The 24,800-nt window shown below is 44.5% G+C and overlaps 1 protein-coding gene across 1 annotated transcript in view; it reads right to left on the bottom strand.

The window, feature by feature from the left end:
- Window positions 1–6,048: 6,048 nt before the first annotated feature.
- Window positions 6,049–24,800, bottom strand: part of ALDH7A1 (aldehyde dehydrogenase 7 family member A1) — a 34,129-nt gene continuing 15,377 nt past the window's right edge. The window contains exons 12-18 of the mRNA XM_028749523.2: window positions 20,050–20,134; window positions 13,989–14,095; window positions 13,424–13,540; window positions 11,318–11,415; window positions 11,060–11,133; window positions 9,424–9,499; window positions 6,049–7,167 (exon numbers count right to left, since the gene is read on the bottom strand). Of these exons, the coding sequence (XP_028605356.2) occupies window positions 7,113–7,167; window positions 9,424–9,499; window positions 11,060–11,133; window positions 11,318–11,415; window positions 13,424–13,540; window positions 13,989–14,095; window positions 20,050–20,134 (612 nt within the window). The 3' untranslated portion in view covers window positions 6,049–7,112. The remainder of the gene's footprint in view (window positions 7,168–9,423; window positions 9,500–11,059; window positions 11,134–11,317; window positions 11,416–13,423; window positions 13,541–13,988; window positions 14,096–20,049; window positions 20,135–24,800) is intronic.

Raw genomic sequence — 24,800 nt, 5'->3', positions numbered from 1 at the left:
CTGTATGTATTTGCAAAAAGGCAGTCATGCTCTCCCTCCATGCAATTGTGATGGCATGAAGGGTAATGTCTGCATGTGGCTTTTGTGGGATGCAAACAGATATACAGTGGTACCTCAGGTTAAGTATTTAATTTGTTCCAGAGGTCCGTTCTTAACCTGAAACTGTTCTTAACCTGAAGCACCACTTTAGCTAATGGGGCCTCCTGCTGCTGCCGCGCCGCCGGAGCACGTTTTCTGTTCTCAACCTGAAGCAAAGTTCTTAACCCGAGGTACTATTTCTGGGTTAGCGGAGTCTGTAACCTGAAGCGTCTGTAACCCAAGGTACCACTGTAAAGCAAAACATGGGACAAAACACACTGGAACAAACTGATGCAAAAAAACCACAACACGCAACAACTCCCTAACTAACATGGCATACTTAAACACTCTATCTGGATAGCGCAGTTGGTTAGGGCATGGTGCTGATAACAGCAAGGTCGCAGGTTTGATCCCCATATGGGACAACTGCATATTCCTGCCTTGCAGGGGGTTGGGCTAGATGATCCTCAGGTCCCTTCCAACTCTACCATTCACTGGATCACGTCATTCTTTAAAAAGCCTATGCTGGACTGGTGGGCCCATAAAGGACAGTCACAAACAATGGCCACATGGTTGATGTCCCTCCAGCTTTCCTACACGGAAACCTGAGCCACGTTCAAAACAATTCACAAAAGGGTCAAAGGAATAAATTGGGATTCTGAGAATTCAGAGTAGATCCAGCTCAAAACAGGTCACATTGACATTTCTTCAGCTGATCCCATGTCCAAAGAGGGATCGTGCCCCTTGGTTCTTTTGGTCTTGTGGCTTATAGCATCCTGCACTGGGGAACAAAATTTTTGTTGCATTGACACCTGCAGTTGTTCTAGCCTAATTTCGACGTGCTGATTTCACATCTGAAGTTGGTTTTGTTCTGTAAGCTCTAGTTGTTGTTGTTTTTTTGTTGTTTGCAATTCATGTTTTTCACTTTTTACCATAATCTTTGTTTTTCACAATGCAAGAATTCAATATTTTATTAAACACATAGCCAAAGTAGTACAATATGAGTATAAGTGTAAGTGACTTATATAGCATTGAACATGGCATGTATAGCATTGAAAATGACATGTATATCTATGTACAGTTGGAGGTATGCAAAAAAAATGTATTCCCTTGGGATACATAGGATACTGGGAAACAATTTTTTTTTTTCATTTTCTTTTGCATGAGATTTTCCAACTGTTCTTATATGTTCTTTCAATGCTGATTTCAAATCTGAAATCGATTTTCATGTACATGCTACAGTTACCTTTCAATTTCCGACTTTTGCCGATATGTCATGTTTACATATTTCAGATTTGAAATTAGCATTGAAAGAACATATAAGAACAGTTGAAAAATCACAGGCAACAGAAAATGAAAAAATAATAATAATTGTTCCCCAGTGCTATAAATAGCATGTACAAAATGTTAGCACAGATGTTTTGAGACTACAATTCCCATCATCTCTGACCACTGGTCCTGCTAGCTAGGGATCATGGGAGTTGTAGGCCAAAAACATCTGGAGGGCCGAGGTTGAGGAAGCCTGTGTTAGCAGGTAACCAAGCCGGTAAGCAGTCTCTTGCCAGAGTTTTCCTGGGTGCAAAACCACCTCTTGCACTGTGTTGCAAACTGTGGAGTGTCTGTTTCGTTGACCAACCTCTAAATGATGCCAGGGGAAGAGAATATTTCCTTCAAGGTCATTCTGTCAGAAAGCAAATACAGTGCTGGCCGGTGAATTATTGATCGTCTGTGTAATTCAACACTCTGGATTCACTGCTGTTATGTGCTCAATGGCAATTGAGCAACAGCAGAAGATGCAAACAGCAGCTGCACGAAGTGGCAAGCAGCTCCTTGCAACGCCTAATACGGTCGCAGCTCTAGGACATATTTTACAACTACTCAAACAATGCTCCTCGGGGAACAATGATCAACTAGCGGCAACTGCAGTTTATAATCTACTCAATAGCCTCTGATAATTAAACCAGAAATTAAGGATCATCAACTTGTTTACAGTATCTCTAAACTTGTCTTTGTTTCATTAGCGCCTCATAAATACTGCTCTTCTAAAAAAGCTTATCTGCAACGTTGGAATCCACGCCAAGAATATTTGCTGAAGGCCAAGGCCTCTTCCCACTGGAATGGTTGCAAAAGCTATCTAGCAAACCAAAGTGCTGTTCTTCCCTGAGGACACTGTAAAGCCAAGAGGTAGAATTTGCCTTCCCTATCCTAGTGCCCTCCAGATTTTTCGGATGACAACTCCCATTGGTCCCAGCCAGGAATCGCAAACTGTCAAATGGGTGATGGGAGTTGTAGTGCTAAAAAGCCACCCCAAGGAATTTTGAGAATCAAAACATTCCCCCCCACACACATCTGCCTAATTTGCTTACATGTAGCTGCAAAAATACAGTGATACCTCAGGTTACATACGCTTCAGGTTACAGACTCCGCTAACCCAGAAATAGTGCTTCAGGTTAAGAACTTTGCTTCAGGATGAGAACAGAAGTTGTGCTCCGGCGGCGCGGCAGCAGCAGGAGGCCCCATTGGCTAAAGTGGTGCTTCAGGTTAAGAACAGTTTCAGGTTAAGAACAGACCTCCAAAATGAATTAAGTACTTAACTCAAGGTACCACTGTACCATCCTTCCGTCAGAAGGATTGGCTATCCCTAATCAGAATTACGGGGACGCGGGTGGCGCTGTGGGTTAAAGCCTCAGTGCCTAGGACTTGCCGATCGAAAGGTCGGCAGTTCGAATCCCCGCGGCGGAGTGCGCTCCCGTTGCTCGGTCCCAGCGCCTGCCAACCTAGCAGTTCGAAAGCACCCTTGGGTGCAAGTAGATAAATAGGGACCGCTTACCGGCGGGAAGGTAAACAGCGTTTCCGTGTGCTGCACTGGCTCGCCAGATGCAGCTTTGTCACGCTGGCCACGTGACCCGGAAGTGTCTCCGGACAGCGCTGGCCCCCGGCCTCTTAAGTGAGATGGGCGCACAACCCTAGAGTCTGTCAAGACTGGCCCGTATGGGCAGGGGTACCTTTACCTTTAATCAGAATTACAGATACTGTAGGATGTTCAGAATTGCCCACAAGAACTGTAAAAACTGATGGTGACAAAGAGGTCCTGGGACTTCACCTAGTTGCTAGGCATTCATTCAAGCTTAGATAAAGCTGCAATAGTGAGAACCAGAAGGCCAAAGACAAGCAAACTGCAATTTTGGATGCATGTTGAGTTTGGAGCATTTCTTCAGCAATGCTTTTTAGACGCAATAAACCTCCTTCCTCTGCATGCAGAAATAACCTCCCCTCCCAAAGGCCTGGTAACCAAACTTTCTGCAAACAAGACCATGCCCTCAAACATTTCTCTGATGAAAATAGGGACGTCCTATTCCACCACCACCATCATAGTTTTATGATTTATAACTCGTCCATCCGACTGGGTTGCTCCAGTCGCTCTGGGCGGCTTCCAACATATATATAAAAATGCAATTAAGCATTTAAAAACGTCCGTAGGGTTGCATAGCTCCATACCCTCCAACATTTCTCCGATGAAAATAGGACCGCCCTACCATACCCTCCAACCTTTCTCCGATGAAAATAGGGGCAAAAAACTAAGATCATGGCCACTGGTTCCATCACCTCCTGGCAAATAGAAGGGGAAGAAATGGAGGCAGTGAGAGATTTTACTTTCATCATACGAAAGGCTGGGCTGGATGATTCCCAAGCCGGAATTAAGATTGCCGGAAGAAACATCAACAACCTCAGATATGCAGATGACACAACCTTGATGGCAGAAAGTGAGGAGGAATTAAAGAACCTTTTAATGAGGGTGAAAGAGGAGAGCGCAAAATATGGTCTGAAGCTCAACATCAAAAAAATGAAGATCATGGCCACTGGTCCCATCACCTCCTGGCAAATAGAAGGGGAAGAAATGGAGGCAGTGAGAGATTTTACTTTCTTGGGCTCCATGATCACTGCAGATGGTGACAGCAGTCACGAAATTAAAAGACGCCTGCTCCTTGGGAGAAAGGCGATGGCAAACCTAGACAGCATCTTAAAAAGCAGAGACATCACCTTGCCAACAAAGGTCCGCACAGAGCCATGGTTTTCCCAGTAGTGATGTATGGAAGTGAGAGCTGGACCATAAAGAAGGCTGATCGCCAAAGAATTGATGTTTTTGAATTATGGTGCTGGAGAGACTCTTGAGAGTCCCATGGACTGCAAGAAGATCAAACCTATCCATTCTTAAGGAAATTAACCCTGAGTGCTCACTGGAAGGAAAGATCATGAAGCTGAGGCTCCAATACTTTGGCCACCTCATGAAGAGAGAAGACTCCCTGGAAAAGACCCTGATGTTGAGAAAGATGGAGGGCACAAGGAGAAGGGGACAACAGAGGACGAGATGGTTGGACAGTGTTCTCGAAGCTACCAGCATGATTTTGACCAAACTGCGGGAGGCAGTGGAAGACAGGAGTGCCTGGCATGCTCTGGTCCATGGGGTCACGAAGAGTCAGACACGACTAAACGACTAAACAACAACAAGGAAAAGCGAGACATTCTGGGGTCAAATAAGAAACTGGAAAGCTTCTGTGAATCCAGGACCATCCCTGAAAAGGAGGAACACTTGGAGGGTATGCAAGACTGCCACTTCCTAGGGCTGTGTGTCCAATCTGATTGAAGTCCACATCCCCAACCAAACTGGGTTCAGTCCAGGCTTGGCCCGGATTGGATTGAGGAAGCCCTCCTGGAGAGACCCAGGGTGGTTAGAGCAGGGAAAGAAACAGGCAGCTTCCACAGGGTCTGTGCTGGGAATCTGTTGAGGAAGCAGCAGGACTGGACCCAACACATCCTTGCCCCTCTCACCACCCAATCTGATGTTTTGTTTTTTTGAACCCCAATTAAACATGTGGTTGGGAGGGGGTAAGCCAACTTCCTTTGCCCTGCTCCCAACCACATGTTCAATAATAATCTGCACCTCCGAATGTATCTTTAGCTGTATGTTACCCAAGGATTTATTTCCCTCTGGGGTATTAAAAACTGGGAAGAAGTTACTACTGCTGTGAATAGCCATTAGTCTTATGCATGGGTAGGCAAACTAAGGCCCGGGGGCCGGATCCAGCCCAATCGCCTTCTCAATCCGGCCCGCAGACGGTCTGGGAATCTGTGTTTTTACATGAGTAGAATGAGTTCTTTTATTTAAAATGCATCTCTGGGTTATTTGTGGGGCCTGCCTGGTGTTTTCACATGAGTAGAATGTGTTTTTATTTAAAATGCATCTCTGGGTTATTTGTGGGGCATAGGAATTCATTCATTTTATTTTTCAAAATATAGTCCGGCCCCCCCACAAGGTCTGAGGGACAGTGGACCAGCCCCCTGCTGAAAAAGTTTGCTGGTCTTATGCTTTGTACAAAATGTAGTATAAACACCAACAACTGGGAAACTCTGGCCTGCGAGTGCTCCAATTGGAGAACAGCCTTGACCAAAGGTGTCATGAGCTTTGAAGACATTCAAACTCAGGACGAAAGGGAGAAACATGCTAAGAGGAAGGCACTCTTGGTAAACCCTCACTGTAATCAACTCCCACCTGGAAACCTATGTCCCCACTGTGGAAGGAGGTGTGGATCCAGAATTGGCCTCCACAGTCACTTATGGACTCACTGTTAAAACCGTGTTCATGGAAGACAATCTTCGGCTACGAGTGATTGCCAAAGACGACACTTTTACATAGTCTCGCTTTCACTCAATTCTGGTCCCTCTCTGTTCATGGTGAGTTCCGGCACCTCTTTTTCTAGAAAAATAGCACTGCATAGAAATATCATAGGCTTTCAATAGCCATTGTTTTACAGTTGTTGTTTTTTAAGAAAAAGAAGGGAATTAATCTTATTGCAAGCAGCACACTGTGAGCATAAACATTCTGCCTAATCCCACAGTATTTATTATTATTATTATTACTTTTCAGAACACTGGAGATCCCAAGTAAATAAATAAGCAGGTCGATCAGGATAGCAAGAGATGTAGAAGTTTTATTTCTGCATTGCAACCGGCTATATAGAAATCCTTTCCAATACACTTTGGCACAGTTTAGTTGTGCGTGACCAATGCAACAGGCACAGGCGGCGTTGTAGGATTTTGTAGATCATGATCTAAGATTCAAAAAGATACAGGTGCTTCGCTGGAACTCAAGTACAGCGTCAGAGTCCCAGATACATGATTAAAACGTGTGCAAATATTCTGCCTAATTGGGATTTCTAGAAAGGGACTCTCGGGGACATACCTGGGGGTCGACAAAATTGGCCTGGGGGGGGGGGAGGAGCTGGGCGCAAAAATCACCCCCCAAAATCTGTTTCCAGTCGTCTGTGTAAGATTGGGAGCTGAGCAGTAGGAGCAATGGCAAGGCGGTTTGAAGGCAGACCATTACGGAGTGCATGATATACAGGCATACCTCGGAGATATTGCGGCAAGCCGAATTTGCAATATGAAGCAAGCCACACGATTTGGAGGGGTTTCCCAGTGCGTATAAAAGTGATGTTTGCACCGTACTATAGTCTATTAAGCCGGCTCGCCTGGCTGCGGGGGCAGGAGGGGGGGGGGGACAGCTTCAACTCCACTTCTGCGGCTAAAAGTGGGGCGGCATGTGGGGTGTGGGGCTTCCTTACCCTGGAAGTGGCCAGGAAAAATATATGCAAAGGGCCATGAATTGAAGCGCAATGAAACGAGGTGTGCCTGTATATTTGTGTTGTGATGCACCGAGAGATCGGACGTAGGAGAATGTTCTCGCTGTCCTCACACTGTAGCACAAAGACAGCTTTTTTCAGCCTTCCTCCTCTCCAGACCCTTTTGAGTACTTGGGTTCCGTAAAATGCAGTCATTTTTGATATGGCTATCGCGGCAAAGGGATTTGGGCCCAGGGGCCACGAGGACCCTCAGTATGTCTCCGGGGACACTGAAGCAGTCAAGTATCCTCAACGCCACATGATTTCAGGGAGTTCCACATTCAACATTTCAAATCAACAGGGACTTGATTCTTCAACGCAAACTTCAGCCAGGGTAGCACATTTGCAAGGATGCTATTGGAACTTGATTCCTTGAGCCAAAGGCAAATCCTTGCTGTAATTGATGGTGCTGAAAGATAAACAGATAAAGTAGATTTGGTCATGACAAATAAAATATTATTATTAATACGTTATTATTTGTACCACACCCTTCCGACTGGGTTGCCCCAGCCATTAAGTAAAATATGCAGGTTATAGGAGCAAAGGAAAAGCCAAGAACCCTACTGGATCAAACAATTCAATCGAAATTGAAGGTTATTTATGTAGGCCGCTACTGCAGCCCGTGTTTTGTTAGCTCCAAAATGGAAAACAAGCGAGGACCCAACCAAAGAAGAATGGCAACTTAAACTGATGGAATATGCGCAGCTTGCAGATCTAACATATAGAATAAGAGAACAAGAAGAACATACGTTTAAAGAAGATTGGGAAATGTTTATTGAATATATGGGGGGAAATTGCCGTACATGTGAAAATGCTGGCAGCATTAAGATAAATTCAACAGTGTAGATAAGTTTTGATGGATGTATTAATGGAATACTGAACGGTTTAGTTTATGTAAAATATGCAGGGATTTATGCTACAAAAAAGGAACCATGGAAAGAGAAGAGGAGAAGTCATCAATATTTTAAGGTTGTTTAAATGAATATTCTAAATTGTAAAACAGAAAATTTAATAAAAATTATGTAAAAAAAGAAAAAGAAGACATTGGGCTTTTAATGTTTATAGCTGCTCTTTAAAATTATTTTTGCATAATCAATTGTTTTAACTGCTTTTAAAGACACTTTTATATTGAAAATCACTTCAGGATGCTTCGCATAAAGTGATTAAGAAATGAAACTACTACTACTAATATTATTAATAATAATAATGTATAACATTAGTTTTTCTGCTGCCATTTTTAACATAGAACATCTTTTGCAATTCTGTGTTCCATTGTTGCTTTTAGAAACCATTTACTGTATTTGCATTTTCATTCAGCATATCATATGGCTTCAGGATTATCTCGCACACCACTCTGGATCTGTTTGGCACAGTGATGGAGAAACTGCAGCTCTCCAGATCTTGTTGGACTACAATTCCCATCAACCCTGACCACTGGTCATGCTGGCTGGGACTGATGGGAATCGGGAGGCCCAACATTTGGAAAGCCACAAGTTCCCCATCCCTGAATTAGCATCCCTGAATGGGATGCAAGTTGCTGCTCTGCTGTTAACAACAACAACAAAGCATTTGAAAACCAAAGCATGGCTTCTGATTGGCTGTAGGAAGCTCCTGCAGCCAATCGGAAGCCGCAGAAGCCCATCTGACGTTTGGATTCCAAAAGAACATTCGCAAACCAGAACAGTCACTTCTGGGTTTCGATCATTCGGGAGCCAAAATGTTCGAGAACTAGGCTGTTCAAAAACCAAGGTACGGCATTGTTGTTGTTGTTGTTGTTGTTGTTGTTAAGTGCACAATCCTGTTCCCCACAGCAGCCTAGTAGATCTAAAAATGCTCTCACAGAGATAAGGCGAATGTGGATTAACCTGAAGCAACTACAAACTAATGTCACAGTTTTGGGGGGAAAGCACTGACAGAGTTTCTGCCAGAAAAGTGCACACCTCTACTCTGAGGTTGCCAGGATAACAAAGACACGTGGACACACATAAGGTGGAAATCAACAAGTTGGACTTACTCCTGACGTGAATAATGCAGATGTAATTAATTCAGTTATGCATATACATTAAGCTATACATAACAGCTCCCTCTAGTGCTGTGCTATCACACTAATGGAACAAGTCACACAGCAAACCACACTGGCATATAGGCGTAGGGGTTTCTTAATTGAAATAATACTATTAAATTAAGCTTGGTTAACTACAATAAGAATCCCCCCCTTTTTTTGTTTTACACAGAATCTTTTTTCTGTCTGGTTTTCTGTGGGGACTATTCCTTGCTCCTTTTTTGCGTGTCTTACCTCACTCTGTGCACTTGTGATTTTGTACTTTTTATTTTCAACCAAGCATATAACATTAAGGAAAAGAAATGAAACGACACAAAATTAAAATCCAATTCTCAGCAAATTAGGGTCAAGTTAGAGGATGCGCACATGCGTTTAGCATGCCATGTTTGTTACTTTTAAAATAACAGCTGCAGGGAGGAGGGCAGTGGTGAACGCTGACATTTGATTTTGGATCTTTACTCGGTTAATTAAATTATGTTTTTGCGTTCTTTCCCCCTTTAGACTTACGGTTAAGGCTAAATTGTGGTTTGCTTTGCTTATTTGGCTTTCCCCTGAAGGGCAACTCGGGTAATATTTACACGGCCATAACCCCTGAGCTCTTACCAAGTGGATCGCCTCATATATTGCTTCCACGAATCGCTGCCAGATTCCCTTCCGCCTCCAGTGTGTTTATTACCGCCTAGGGAGAAGGGGGTGGTAAGAGATGTTGCAGGTTGAAAACCAAGGAATGTCGCTTTGCACTTCTCAAAGAAGCTCTTATCTAGACAGGCTATAGAAACATTCGGCCTCTTTCCTCTCCTCACTGAAGGCTAAACAATCTCAGCATCCTCTCTCCTCCTGAAAATGCCCATGTCGTCTCAAATTCACAGCTCTCATGATAGCAGGGATTCCATTGTGAAGCCAGCAATATTTAGTACATTCTTCCAACTAGAGAACGAAAACCTTATACAGTTGTACCTCAGGTTAAGTACTTAATTCGTTCTGGAGGTCCGTTCTTAACCTGAAACTGTTCTTAACCTGAAGCACCACTTTAGCTAATGGGGCCTCCTGCTGCTGCCGCGCCGCTGGAGCACGATTTCTGTTCTCATCCTGAAGCAAAGTTCTTAACCCGAGGTACTATTTCTGGGTCTGTAACCTGAAGCGTATGTAACCTGAAGCATATGTAACCTGAGGTACCACTGTACAGAAATTGCATTGAACAGCAGGAGTGCCTAGGCTACATATTTTTTCTACAGATATAGTGGTACCTCGGTTGTTGAACGTAATCTGTTCCGGAAGACCGTTCAACTTCCGAAACGTTCAACAACCGAGGAACAATAGGCGGTCGGCAAATTCCACTGAGAAAAATGGAGAAATGCGCCTCAGAAGCCATTCGAATTCTGAGGCGCGCCTGAAAACGGAAGAATTCACTTCCAGGTTTTTGGCATTCGGCTTCTGAATCGTTCGGCTTCCGAGACACTCAAAAACAGAGGTTCCATTGTACAGTGGTACCTTGGGTCTCGAACCTAATCCATTCCAGGAGTCTGTTCGACTCCCGAAACAGTTCAAACACCAAGGCGCGGCTTCCGATTGGCTGTACGAGCTTCCTGCACCCAAGTGGAAGCCGCGCCAGATGTTTGGCTTCCAAAAAACGTTCACAAACCAGAGCACTCACTTTTGCTGCATTCAGAAGCCGATTTGTTAGGGAGCCAAGCCGTTCGATTACCAAGGTACCACTGTACTCCAAATACTCCAACAAACAATTACTCCAAAACTTGGAATAAGGCATCTTTTTGACTTGCGCTGAATAAATAGGAACATTTGCATTTGACGTATGTCTAACTCTGAAGCCCTTCCTTCTAGATCAGTGATGGCCAAACTTGGACCTCCAGCTGATTTGGGACTACAATTCCCATCATCCCTGACCACTGGTCCTGTTGGCTAGGGATGATGTGAGTTGTAGTCCCAAAACAGCTGGAGGGCCAAGTTTGGTCATCATTGTTCTAGATGGTGCCCAATTTATTACAGCCTGACCGTGGGGTGGGATGGGGCAGACAGGATCCATCTGTACATCAAAATACAGTACGAATACCCTGGACTAAAGCTGGGAGACTGGAGGGATCCAAAAGCAGACACAATTGTGTAGGTAATCTGTAAACTATGACCACCCCCATCTATGGATCTGCATGGAAATTTAGGAACTTTCTGTAGGTCCAATAGCATTCAACAATTTTTTTGGAGAAGGGATGGGGGGACATACCAAAGGCACCTCCAATTTCAGCCCCACTGGTTGGAATATTGACGTTTACAATGCCACAGTCTGATCCCTTTGGCCTGGAAAGAAAGGGAAATCGATTACCAAAGCAGACGTCAGTCTCAATTCTGCAGAAGGACCAATCTCCCACCACGAAGCTGGAGTTGGAAATCTCATCTAGGCAATGTTTGAAGAAGATGTAAATACCCCGCCCTCCAATAGAATATCCCCCACCTTTGTCCACAGAAAAGGGAAGAGCCATACCCGAGCCAGCGGAATATCCTGCCCAAATCTTTGGTAAAGATGCTACTGGAGAGACCTTGTTTTACTTCGTTGTTCCATGCGAAGGCTTCTTCTTCCGTCTGGAAATGAAAGTGCACATTGTTAAATGAGTCGAGAAGTGAGGTTACAGGGAAGCAGGCAGAGGGCCTTCTTGGTGGTGGCGCCCGCCCTGTGGAACGCCCTCCCACCAGATGTCAAAGAAACAAACAACTGACTTTTAAAAGATATCTGAAGGAAGCCCTGTTTAGGGAAGTTTTTAAAGGTTGATGTTTTATCGCTTTTTTAATATTCTGTTGGGAGCCGCCCAGAGTGGAAACCCAGCCAGATGGGCAGGGTACAAATTATTATTATTATTAATTTTTTTTATATTATTATTATTATTATTATTATTATTATTATTATTAAAAATGAACGTGGCACTGCAGCAGTTCGACATGAAACTAACATCTCCATATAAATGAGGGAAGGGAAGGATTTTCCAGATTCTCCAAGCCCTCTTCCTTGGAGGAGGAATATAGCCTTGTCTCATGTGGCTATTTGCGGTTTTTCAAATTCTGTCTCTGACTTGGAGGACTGAACATTTAATGGTTCTTTCAGACCAAAGTATTTTCTTCATTTCCTTTGCTTCTCAGCTCCCTGTTCTTCCAGCCCACCCTTCCTTTCCAAATTATCAGTTATTTTACTCTTTTTTGAATGCTCCTGTTGTTGTTTTGTGAGAGCAGTACCATTCTAATTAAAGTACCCTGCTCCATCCTCCCAAATTTTCATAGTCCTCTTGGTTGTGTGTTGGAGCTCAAGAGTTTTCGCCCTGTGCTCTGGTTTTCCAGAGAGGAAAATTAAGGATGCCCCAAAATTGCCTGACACAACCCAAGGAAAACCTTGGGTTACAGATTGGTTGCAAGATCACCAGTTACATGATATGTTTAAATTAGATAGAAAGAATGGATTTTTGAACCAAAGCTCACAATCTGAAAAAGAACTCTTGCAAAGTAAGGATCAACTTTTGTCTAAAATTTATAGTTTTCTATTAGAATGGGAAATGAAAGACAAGCTTGTTAAAGCTTCAATGACACACTGGGCAATAGATACAGGACACAATATAGATCTGAAACTCTGGAAAAGTGACCTGAAATTTACTGCATGTTATTCATTGAAAGAACTATTTGAAAATGATTCATAGATGGTACTTAACTCCAAGTAGATTAGCTAAGATTTATAAAAGAGAATCAGATAAGTGTTGGAAATGTAACGAAGTAGAGGGAACGTTCTTCCACATGTGGTGGACGTGTAAAAAGGTAAAAGGGTATTGGGAAATGATCCATAATGAATTGAAAAAAATGTTTAAAAGTACTTTCCCCCCCAAAAAACCCCAGAATCCTTTTTGTTGGGGATAACCCAGACTGAAATTCCCAGGTGTCAGAAAAGGTTGTTTATATGTGAAAATTGTGGCCCGTGTTTTGTTAGCCCCAAAATGGAAAGTGAGCGAGATCCCAACTAAAGAGGATTGGCAATTTGACAAAATATGCAGATTTAACATATAGAATATGAGAGCAAAAAGAACACACGTTTAAAGAAGACTGGAAAACATTTATTGAATATATGGAAAATAATTGTATACAGCTGAAAATGCTGGCAGCATTAAGATAAATTCAACAGAGTAAATAATTTTAGATGGATGTAGAAGTGGAAAACTAATTTCAATGGTTATAGTAAAATATACAGGGACGTAGGGTATGTAAAATGGACCATGAAAAGAGAAGAAGCGAAGTCATTGGATATTTTACAGTTTGTAAAATGTTTATTTGAAATTGTAAAACAGAAAATCTAATAAAAATTATATATATTGCCTGACACAACCAATGCTATGGCCAACATATTTAACACCATTTGGTGACAAATGTCCCTGAACAAATGTTCTGTTGCCAGCTGCCAATCAAAACTTGAAAGGATTTCAAGGTTTCCAATACTTGGAGGCTGACTCGTGCGATTCAGCACCATTTTTATGGGCCATTAATTCCCCCTCCCTTCTTCATGACGCTACCACCTTTGAACGTGTAAAGAAAGCGAGTCGTTAACACCCAAACTTACCTTAAATTTTATCACGTACAAAATAGGGACAAATGTCTCTGTCTGCACGATCGGCGCATTATGTGGAAGGCCGGTCACAATGGTCGGCTCAACATAGTTTCCGGGACGATCTATAACCTGGAATGGAAAAGGTGGAGAAGAAAATGGCACCAGTTGGTTTTGGGCAAGACAGGTCATACGTAAAATGCCCAATGCTCCAAAGCAATTGTATTGGAGAATTCACTAAAACGGCTTGCTTTCAGCAGAACTCGTAACCTCACAAAGACAGCAGATTCCCCATCAACTATGAAAAGCCCATGGATATCAGTGGGTGCGTTCAGAGTATGACTACCAAGAAATTTCACCTTTTAGGCTTCACGGTGGGGCTTTATTTTAAAATTATCTGTCATCCAGAAAACCTTGATCAGAAATAAAACTAATCAATGACCCATGCTTCAAGCAGCTTTTATCCTCCAAGGAAAAAAAAGTGCACCATTGTTGGGAGAAACACGTTCAAGATGACAGCTTTTTTTGTAATCGTAGGGAAAATATCGAGAGATATTCAAGTATTTATGAGATTAATCACCTTCCCACCATAGACCACAGAGCCACCTTGCTGTTTGGCCTGGGCCACGGCATCAACATACAACTTCACCGCTTGCTCAGTGTGCAGAGGGCCATAGAGGGTGTTTGCTGCAAGAAAGAAAAGAAAAGTGTATATCTGAGCAGGGCCCACAGCTCACATTTACCACAATGCCTACCGCTGTGTTGTCTTGAGAACTGCACTATATTTCTTCATCTATTTGTCATGCCATAAAGTTCTATATATTCCAATATTCTAAGGTGCCATTCTTCTCTCGAAATAAAGACAATTAAGAATTCAAAAGAGGGCTGGACATAATATAAAGAATATATGGGGGAAATATTATAACAAGAAAATAAGTGTAACAGACCAGGGGAAATAAATACTCAGCCGTAGATGTGACAAAGGTAATGAACATAATTTAGTAAAGTAAGAAAATGCAGTCAAAAAGACAACAGATAGGAAACCAGAGAAAGGGTGGAAGAGGAGTTAAAATTAAGCTTTATAAGAGTGAATTAAATTGGAGGACCTAGTTATGCTACTATTATTAATTCGAGATATATTATTTACAGAAATGTTTTATGCTTATGTGATTCCCCCCCTTTCATAATACCATGTGTTTGCCTGTAACATACTATGCACTAATTATATGATAAAACAGAAAAGCAAATAAACATGTATAAAATGTATAAAACATGCATATACAGTGGTATCTCTGGATACGAACAGGATCCATTCCAGAGCCCCGTTCACATCCAGAAGCAAATGTAACTAGCAACGACACGTCTGTGCACGCATGCGTCGCTTTTCGCCGCTTCTGCGCATGACATCATTTTGAGTGTCTGCACATGCGTGAGCGGCAAAACCCGGAAGTAAAGCGCTCCGTTACTTCCGGGTTGCCGCGGAGCACAACTCGAACACGCTCAACATGAAGCATATTCAACCCGAGGTATGACTGTACAGTGGAACCTCAGTTTTCAGACGTAATCCATTCTGGAAGACCCTTCGAGTCCCGAAATGTATGAAAACCGAAAACTCAATACGGAAGCCACCTCAAAGGTTCGACTTCGGAAGCATGTTTGAAAACGGAAGCATTTTCTTCCAGGTTTACGGCATTCAAGTTCCGAATCATTCGTCAACTGAGACATTAGAAAACCGAGGTTCCACTGTATATGTTGTATATGTACAGTGGTGCCTCGCAAGACGAAATTAATTCGTTCCGCAAGTTTTTTCTTCTTGCGAGTTTTTCGTCTTGCGAAGCACGGTTTCCCATAGGAATGCATTGAAAATCAATTAATGCGTTCCTAGGGAAACCGCTTGCCAGGCTGGCGGTGCGGAGAAGGGCTTTTCTCCCCACCGCAAGCCTTCAGCACAGGTACGGGAACAGAGGGGAAGGCGCGCAGCGCTTTCCCTCTGTTCCCGGGGCTTGCGTGGGAGGAGGGTTTTTCCTCCCCACCGCCAACATTCAGAACAGCATTCTGAATGTTGGCGGTGGGAAGGAAAACCCTTCTCCCACCCCAAGTCTTCAGGACAGCCATCCGAAGGCTGGCGCGGGGAGAAGGTCTCTCCGCCCCCCCCCCAAGCCAGGCTTCGGTGCATCCTTCAGAGGCTGCTGCCATAGTCACGCGTCACTTCTCCAGCTGGGAGAGGGTCGCGGGGCTATGGCTTCTTTAGCCCCGCGCGCGCTCTCCCGGCTGGAGAGGTGACGCTCGGCTATGGAGGCTCCTGCCATAGGCGCGCGTCACCTGGGAGAGGGTCGCGGGGGGCTGGTTTAGCCCCGCGCGCGCTCTCCCGGCTGGAGAGGTGACGGGCGCCTATGGAGGCTCCTGCCATAGGCGCGCGTCACATCTCCAGCCGGGAGAGGGTCGCGGGGGGTTTCTTTAGCCCCGCGCGCGCTCTCCCGGTTGGAGAGGTGACGCGCACCTATGGAGGCTCCTGCCATAGGCGCGCGTCACCTGGGAGAGGGTCGCGGGGGGCTGCTTTAGCCCCACGCGCGCGCTCTCCCAGCTGGAGAGGTGACGCTCGGCTATGGAGGCTCCTGCCATAGGCGCGCGTCACCTGGGAGAGGGTCGTGGGGGGCTGGTTTAGCCCCGCGCGCGCTCTCCCGGCTGGAGAGGTGACGGGCGCCTATGGAGGTTCCTGCCATAGGCGCGCGTCACTTCTCCAGCTGGGAGAGGGTCGCGGGGGGCTGGTTTAGCCCCGCGCGCGCTCTCCCGGCTGGAGAGGTGACGGGCGCCTATGGAGGCTCCTGCCATAGGCGCGCGTCACTTCTCCAGCCGGGAGAGGGTCGCGGGGGGCTGGTTTAGCCCCGCGCGCGCTCTCCCGGCTGGAGAGGTGACGGGCGCCTATGGAGGTTCCTGCCATAGGCGCGCGTCACATCTCCAGCCGGGAGAGGGTCGCGGGGGGTTTCTTTAGCCCCGCGCGCGCTCTCCCGGTTGGAGAGGTGACGCTCGGCTATGGAGGCTCCTGACATAGGCGCGCGTCACCTGGGAGAGGGTCGCGGGGGGCTGCTTTAGCCCTGCGCGCGCTCTCCCGGCTGGATAGGTGACGCGCGCCTATGGAGGCTCCTGCCATAGGCCCGCGTCACCTGGGAGAGGGTCGCGGGGGGCTGCTTTAGCCCCGCGCGCGCTCTCCCGGCTGGAGAGGTGACGCTCGGCTATGGAGGCTCCTGCCATAGGCGCGCGTCACCTCTCCAGCCGGGAGAGGGTCGCGGCAGGCTGCTTTAGCTTCTTTAGCTTCGGAGCATCCTTCCTAAGCCTGGCGGCGGGAAGAGGTCTCTCCGCCCCGCCGCCAGGCTTCGGAGGAGGTCCGAGGACAGTGGGGAAGACGCGCTGCGCTTCCCCGCTGTCCCGGAGATTTCCCTATGGGCTTTCGTCTTGCGAAGCAAGCCCATAGGGAAATTCGTTTTGCGAAGCGCCTCCAAAACGGAAAACCCTTTCGTCTAGCGGGTTTTCCGTCTTGCGAGGCGTTCGTCTTGCGGGGTACCACTGTATATAAAAAGAGAACTGCACTATAGACCTGGCCAATCTGGCGATAGATCGTTGAGAACCAGATTTCAATCCAATCCTGTGTCCAGTTCTGGGCACCACAGTTCAAGAAGGACACTGACAAACTGGAACGTGTCCAGAGGAGGGCAACCAAAATGGTCAAAGGCCTGGAAACGATGCCTTATGAGGAATGGCTAAGGGAGCTGGGCATGTTTAGCCTGGAGAAGAGGAGGTTAAGGGGTGATATGATAGCCATGTTCAAATATATAAAAGGATGTCATATAGAGGAGGGAGAAAGGTTGTTTTCTGCTGCTCCAGAGAAGCGGACACGGAGCAATGGATCCAAACTACAAGAAAGAAGATTCCACCTAAACATTAGGAAGAACTTCCTGACAGTAAGAGCTGTTTGACAGTGGAATTTGCTGCCAAGGAGTGTGGTGGAGTCTCCTTCTTTGGAGGTCTTTAAGCAGAGGCTTGACAACCATATGTCAGGAGTGCTCTGATGGTGTTTCCTGCTTGGCAGGGGGTTGGACTCGATGGCCCTTGTGGTCTATTCCAACTCTATGATTCTATGATTCTATGATAATCCACATCATGATAACTGGTTCAAAATTTTGCCCCGGCGATCCACCACTCGAAACCAGAAAATGCTTTTGTCTGTTGCTTCGCCTGCTCAGCTCTCCCCAGGCTCCCACAGGGAGCAGCAAACCACAGAACAGAGGCAGACCAAGAACTTTCCTCTAGCTGTGATGAAACTTGCTCGAAAAAAGGCTTCTGTGCATCCGCTGAGCTGTTTAAAGAAGCCCCGCTTTTCGCGCGAACAGAACAACAAAGTGGTTTGTTCAGCTGGGGCACAAAAAGGTTTTCTTGCCTCCGCTAAACCGTTTAAAGAAGTCCCTCCAGCTCATGAGAGCAACAGTGGTATCGGGGCTCACTTGGCTGGGGGGTGGGAAGCTTAGGTGGGGAGGAACGAGGTTGCCATATGTCTGGGGAAACCTGGACATGTCCTCTTTTGGGGGCCAACATGGTCATCTGGGCAGATTTCTACATTATTATTTTTCCAAATTTTTAAATTGCATTTTCCACAATTATAACAAATATAACATAGAAAAAAGAAAAGAAAAAACACAAAAGAAAACACAATACAGTACTAATAAATAAAAATAAATAAATCTTAAAACACATATCCCTTTAAAACCCAATTTCTCTTACATTGCTAATTGACTTCTTCAGATCCCTCCCTTCTGAATTTCACTGTATCTGCATGTAACAGCTCTCCAATATCATTCTTAAACTAAAATTATTTCCAGCAATTAACTATCTTATTCTCTTTTCTTACTGTTCTAAATCCAACTTACTTACAATTAAATCCTAATTTAATCCTAGGCCTATTTGGTGCTTTCAAGTGACTTCTAATTTTTTATATTACCAGATTTCTACATTTTAAAGGAAATGTCTGGGGGGTTTTTTTTGTGGGGGACTCAGGCTGGCAGCAGTTTGTGCTGTCCTCTTTTTTCCTCTTCAAGATACGGCAACCCTAAGGAGGAAGAAGCAGCCAAGATACGTTCCAGACATTGTGATATATCAGCCTATCAAGGGATTCAAGCTGCTGATATATCACAATGTTGAAATCCAGATAATGCCTAGGACTATTGCACTGTCAATAGGATCAGATCTTTTTCTTTCTTTTTTTCTATTTCTATGCCCCCTTTTATTCAAATGATTCCCAAAGCGGCTTACAAACAGAAGATAAAAATAACATAATAGAACATCACGAATACAGCATAAATCGTATAGAATACTTACCAAATCATCAGGAAGACAATCCCAAATCTCAAATAAAACAATTACCATCTATGTAACACTATTAACAAAACAACTAAAAAATAAGCTAAACATCAGTTACACCATAGGTAGGTAAACTAAGGCCCGGGGGCCGGATCCAGCCCAATCGCCTTCTAAATCCGGCCCACAGAGGGTCCAGGAATCAGCATGTTTCTTACATGAGTAGAATGTGTCCTTTTATTTAAAATGCATCTCTGGGTTATTTGTGGGGCCTGCCTGGTGTTTTCACATGAGTAGAATGTGTCCTTTTATTTAAATGCATCTCTGGGTTATTTGTGAGGCATAGGAATTCGTTCATTTTTTTTCTCTTCAAAATATAGTCCTGCTCCCCACAAGGTCTGAGGGACAGTGGACTGAAAAAGTTTGCTGTCCCCTGAGTTACACCAACTATTATATTATATTATATTATATTATATTATATTATATTATAATATTATATTATAGGATTCACAAAGTATGGCACTACAGTGGCACCTCGCAAGACGAATGCCTCGCAAGACGAAAAACACGCAAGACGAAAGAGTTTTCCGTTTTTTGAGTCGTTCCGCAAGACGAATTTCCCTATGGGCTTGCTTCGCAAGACGAAACGTCTTGCGAGTTCTGGCGAGTTTGTTTCCTTTCTCTTAAAGCTGCTAAGCCGTTAATAGCCGCTAAGCCGCTAATAGCCGTGCTTCGCAAGACGAAAAAAACGCAAGACGAAGAGACTCGTGGAACGGATTAATTTCGTCTTGCGAGGCACCACTGTATTCAGATCTATAAAACAGTATTAACAACATTAACAAAACAGCAACAAAACAAAGAAAGCCCTGTTGAAGTTGTATACATGCTCTCCCCTCCACCATGACTCATAGACTTTCTTCTTTAACCATTATATACATATATAGAGAAAGAAGTTCAGATTAGCTAGGCTTGGCCCAAGTTGGAGCTGCTTGAAGCAATTTTCTTGCGCCAAAATGCAACTTCTCCCTCCTAAGTAAGAGAAGCAACGTTTTGGGCAAGGCCTTTGGGTGGTTCAAACGCCCCCCCCCCCCACGTGTGTGCACAGAGTTTCTTCTCAGACACCTCACAGGTAATCCTGTAAGGAAGAGGCAGAGCTATGAAGAAAGCCGCTCCTCCTCCCCCCCCTCCCGAAATGGCAGCTTGGGAAGTGGGCAACTGTTCAGTTCTCCCAAACTCCAATGGCAACCAAGAACCACCATGCAATGCTTCCCAGAGCAAAGAGGAGCTCTTACCGTCCCAAGGATCTCCAATACGGACTTGTGCATATGCCTTTACAAGTTTCTCCACCACTTCATCATGGATGCTTTCATGCAAAAACTAAGAAAACATTAGAAGAAAAAAATAGGTTGAAGATTGGCAACAGAGGTGCTAACTTCCAAGGTCTTGCAGAGAACAATGGGGCTGCTAAAAGTTTGTTCCGAATGTTGAAAATGCCAATACAGTCGTACCTTGGAAGTAGGACCTCCAAAACGTTTGAAAACCAAAGTGTGCCTTCCAAAATGTTCGAAAACCAAATTGCAGCTTCTGATTGGCTAATGGAATTTCCTGCAGCTAATCGGAAGCCGTGGAAGCCCCGTCGGATGTTCAGCTTCCAAAAATAGTTCGCAAACCGGAATACTCACTTCTGGGTTTGTGGTGTTCGGGAGCCAAAACGTTAGAGAACTAAGCTGTTCAAAAACCAAGATACAACTGTAAAGTACTTCCATTTTTATGCTGTCCTCGATATCAAACTAAGTTATGGCAAGTTACAGATGGGTAGCCGTGTTGGTCTGCCATAGTCAAAACAAAAAAAATTCCTTCCAGTAGCACCTTAAAGACCAACTAAGTTAGTTCTTGGTGTGAGCTTTCGTGTGCATGCACACTTCTTCAGATAGTGAAGAATTGAATTTCTGGTGGAAGGTGTTTTCACCCCACAATCAACCTAACAATGAATCAATCTATGCAAGAAATACATTTTTTGGACACTACTATAAAAATACAGGATGGGCGCATAGACACCACCTTATACCGTAAACCAACTGACCGACAAACATATCTACATGCCTCTAGCCACCATCCCAAACATACCAAACAGTCCATTGTTTATAGCCAGGCACTACGTTACAGCCGTATCTGTTCCAATTCTACAGACAGAGACTCTCACCTAAGAGATCTACAGCAAACCTTTTTAGAACTAAAATACCCAGCAGATGAAGTTAGACAACAGATCAACAGAGCCAGACTGATACCCAGAGAGAACTTGCTGCAAGACAGACCCAAAAAAGAAAATAACAGAACTCCTCTAGTCATCACATACAGCTCCCAAGTTAAAACAGTACAACGCATCATCAGAGATCTACAACCTCTCCTGGACAATGACAGTTCTCTTTCTCAAGCTCTGGGAGGAAGACCTTTCATTGCCTACAGACAGCCACCCAATCTTAAACAACTCCTAACCCACAATAATACTACAACCAGACTTAACACGGACACTGGCACCAGAGCCTGCAATAAACCCAGATGCCAACTTTGCTGCCACATACACCCGGACAACACCATTACTGGCCCCAACAACATCACACACACCATCTCTGGACTATTTAATTGCTCATCGTCTAACATTGTGTATGCCATCAAATGCCAACAGTGTCCTTCAGCTCTCTATATTGGACAAACAGGCCAAACCTTACGCCAAAGAATTAACGGACATAAATCTGACATCAAGAATCACAAGACAGAGAAACCAGTAGGAGAACACTTCAATCTCCCAGGACATTCTATACAAGATCTCAAAGTAGCTGTTTTACTACAAAGGAATTTCAGAAATAGACTGGAAAGAGAAGCTGCTGAATTGCAAATCATTACCAAACTTAAAACCATGGAGACACCTGGCCTGAATAAAGACATTGGATTCTTATCTCACTATACATGACAAAGCCATTTTTCACCTTCTCACCCCTTGCTTTTTCCTGTAAGACCTACTGCAGTCGTTAATAGTCGTCAACAGGCTCATCACAGCTATCTGCCAATCACCCATCCCCACCCTCCTCTGAGTAATACCCCTCCCCACCTTCTCACTATATAGAAGGATCTGGCAACTTCTGTTTCAGTGTATCTGAAGAAGTGTGCATGCACACGAAAGCTCACACCAAGAACTAACTTAGTTGGTCTTTAAGGTGCTACTGGAAGGAATTTTTTTTGTTTTAAGTTATGGCAAGTTCCTCTTTCTCCCCAGATACATACAGTGGTACCTCGGGTTACAGACGCTTCAGGTTACATACTCCGCTAACCCAGAAATAGTGCTTCAGGTTAAGAACTTTGCTTCAGGATGAGAACAGAAATCGTGCTCCAGCAGCACGGCAGCAGCTAAAGTGGTGCTTCAGGTTAAGAACAGTTTCAGGTTAAGAACAGACCTCCAGAACGAATTAAGTTCTTAACCCGAGGTACCACTGTACTGAGAAATGCACATTCTATTTCTCAACCAGATGGCATTTTTGAGAGCTGGCAAATTCTTCCACCATCTCAGGGTAAAATTGCCAAGACATTTAAAGCAGAAATTAACAAAGCCCAACAAATTCAAACAGCAGTAGCGAAAGGCTCTAGAATCCAGTTACTTTTGCATACAAAGGGCTCTTCTTTATGCAGCAATTGGTCTGGCAAACCATAAAACAGAATTTGAAGATCTTCGGTCTGCCTAAAGCCAAATAATAGCACTTTGAGTTAAAACATTTAATCAAAGACTTAGAATCCAGTGCACATTTTGGTCTTTAAGGGAAAAACGTGGAATTATTTCACTGTGCACAATCAAGAGAAAGCTAGGTACTTCTCCTAAATCAGTTACTCCTAAGTAACTGCTGACTTAAATGAGATGTGCCAACATTTCTGCTTCACCTATTGGGTTTTATTCATTTGCATAAGCCTGCAATTCGGAACTGTATTTTCCTATTCATTGTGAACTGGGGAGATCTGATCAGAATTTAAATAACCTTATTTCAAAAGCGAGCAGTAATAATGGGAGACATCAAACATCACGCACAAGCAGACATCCATTAATAGAACGGGTCTTTCCTTTCTCCTCCTGCAACTCCAACATCCCGAAACACACCTTGAAAAGCTTAAGGACCCTCCATAGGAGATTTGGAAGACAGGTCAGGGGGGAAGGAGGGGAAATCTTGTTCTACAAAAATCCACTTTTGAGTTTAGAACTAATGGTTTTGGAATAAAAAATATATATTAAAAGAGCATTTGGGATTTCCCCCAGGCTGCTATGAAGCCTGTGATCTGTTGGCTAAGCATGGCTCATTTGGCAAACAAAATTTATCCAATGCTTGAAAGATTAAAAAAAAGTATCATTTTTACAGAACCGCACCAATCCAAGCTGTGCTGGAGACAAATTTAAAGAAAGATTATCGCTTCGGAATTAACCAGAGTTCTTCTGGTTCCATTCTTTGCTAAAGGGCCTTCTCGGTAGTGACGCCCACCCTGTAGAATGCCCTCCCATTAGATGTCAAGGAAATACAGTGGTGCCTCGCAAGACGAAAAGAATCCGTTCCGCGATTCTCTTCGTCTAGCCGTTTTTTCGTCTTGCGAAGCAACCCTATTAGCGGCTAAGCGGATTAGCGCTATTAGCGGCTTAGTGGCTATTAAAGGCTTAGCAGCTTAGCTGCTAAAAGGCTATTAGCGGCTTAGCGGCTTAGAAAAGGGGGGGGAGCAGGGGGGGGAAATCGCAAGACTAGCAAGATGTTTCGTCTTGCGAAGCAAGCCCATAGGGAAAATCGTCTTGCGAAGCAACTCAAAAACGGAAAACCCTTTCGTCTAGCGGGTTTTCCGTCTTGCGAGGCATTCGTCTTGCGGGGCACCACTGTAAACAGCTATGTGACTTTTAGAAGACATCTAAAGGCAGCCCTGTTTAGGGAAGTTTTAAATATTTGATGTTTTATCATGTTTTTAATATTCTGTTGGGAGCTGCCCAGAGTGGCGGGGGAAACCCAGCCAGGTGGGCAGAGTACAGTGGTACCTCGGGTTAAGAACTTAATTCTTTCTAGAGGTCTGTTCTTATCCTAAAACTGTTCTTAACCTGAAAGCACCACTTTAGCTAATGGGACCTCCTGCTGCCGCCACGCCGCCAGAGCACAATTTCTTTTCTCATCCTGAAGCAAAGTTCTTAACCTGAGGTACTATTTCTGGGTTAGCGGAGTCTGTAACCTGAAGTGTATGTAACCCGAGGTACCACTGTATAAATAAATAAGTTGTTGTTGTTGTTGTTGTTGTTGTTGTTGTTGTTGTTGTTGTTTAATGATGATGGAAGGCATACACGAACGACAACAGAGCATTCCATCATTATGATGTGGAGTATTTTCACATAAATTACATAATAATGCAACAGGAATATACCTAATAGTTATGTAATGATTCATTGAAAAGTTTCTACGGGCAGTCAGACCGTTATAGAATGAGCAGTGCTTAAAACTGCTGATGCACTCAGACGACAACTCCTTCCTGGAACTGGACAGATATTGTGTTGCTCAGGCAGGAGAAGGGGAGTGACAGGCACGCACAAACACAAGAGCCCCTCCTAAATCGGTGGAGGCTGGTCCCTTAGGATAGGCAAAGGCAAACATCGGCCCTCCAGATGTTTTGGAACTACAACTCCCATCATCCCTGACCACTGATCCTGTTAGCTAGGGATGATGGGAGTTGTAGTCCCAAAAAACATCTGGAGGGCCAAGTTTCCCTTTGCCTGCCTTAGGACAAACCAAGCTCAGTCCGTTGTCAGCCAGACTTTACTCGCTTCTTAGTGGCAGTGTCGCCCTTTGCACAATTCCAGCAAGGAGGGCGGCCAAGAGGGAGTCAAAGCGATAACTACCAGGCTCTGTCTACTGTTGGGCTCTGGCTCCACCGAGCCGTTGGCCTGCCATCCTACCAGCCACAACGGGCACAAGCAGTGCCAGATTTATGTATAAACAAGCTGTAACTTAGGGTCCCACTCTCTTGGGGGCCCCCA

This window comes from Podarcis muralis, chromosome 11, assembly GCF_964188315.1.
Source record: "Podarcis muralis chromosome 11, rPodMur119.hap1.1, whole genome shotgun sequence".
Classification (NCBI taxonomy): Eukaryota; Metazoa; Chordata; class Lepidosauria; order Squamata; family Lacertidae; genus Podarcis; species Podarcis muralis.
Note: the sequence above shows the minus strand (reverse complement) of the source record. Positions and strands in the feature narration are given on the sequence as shown.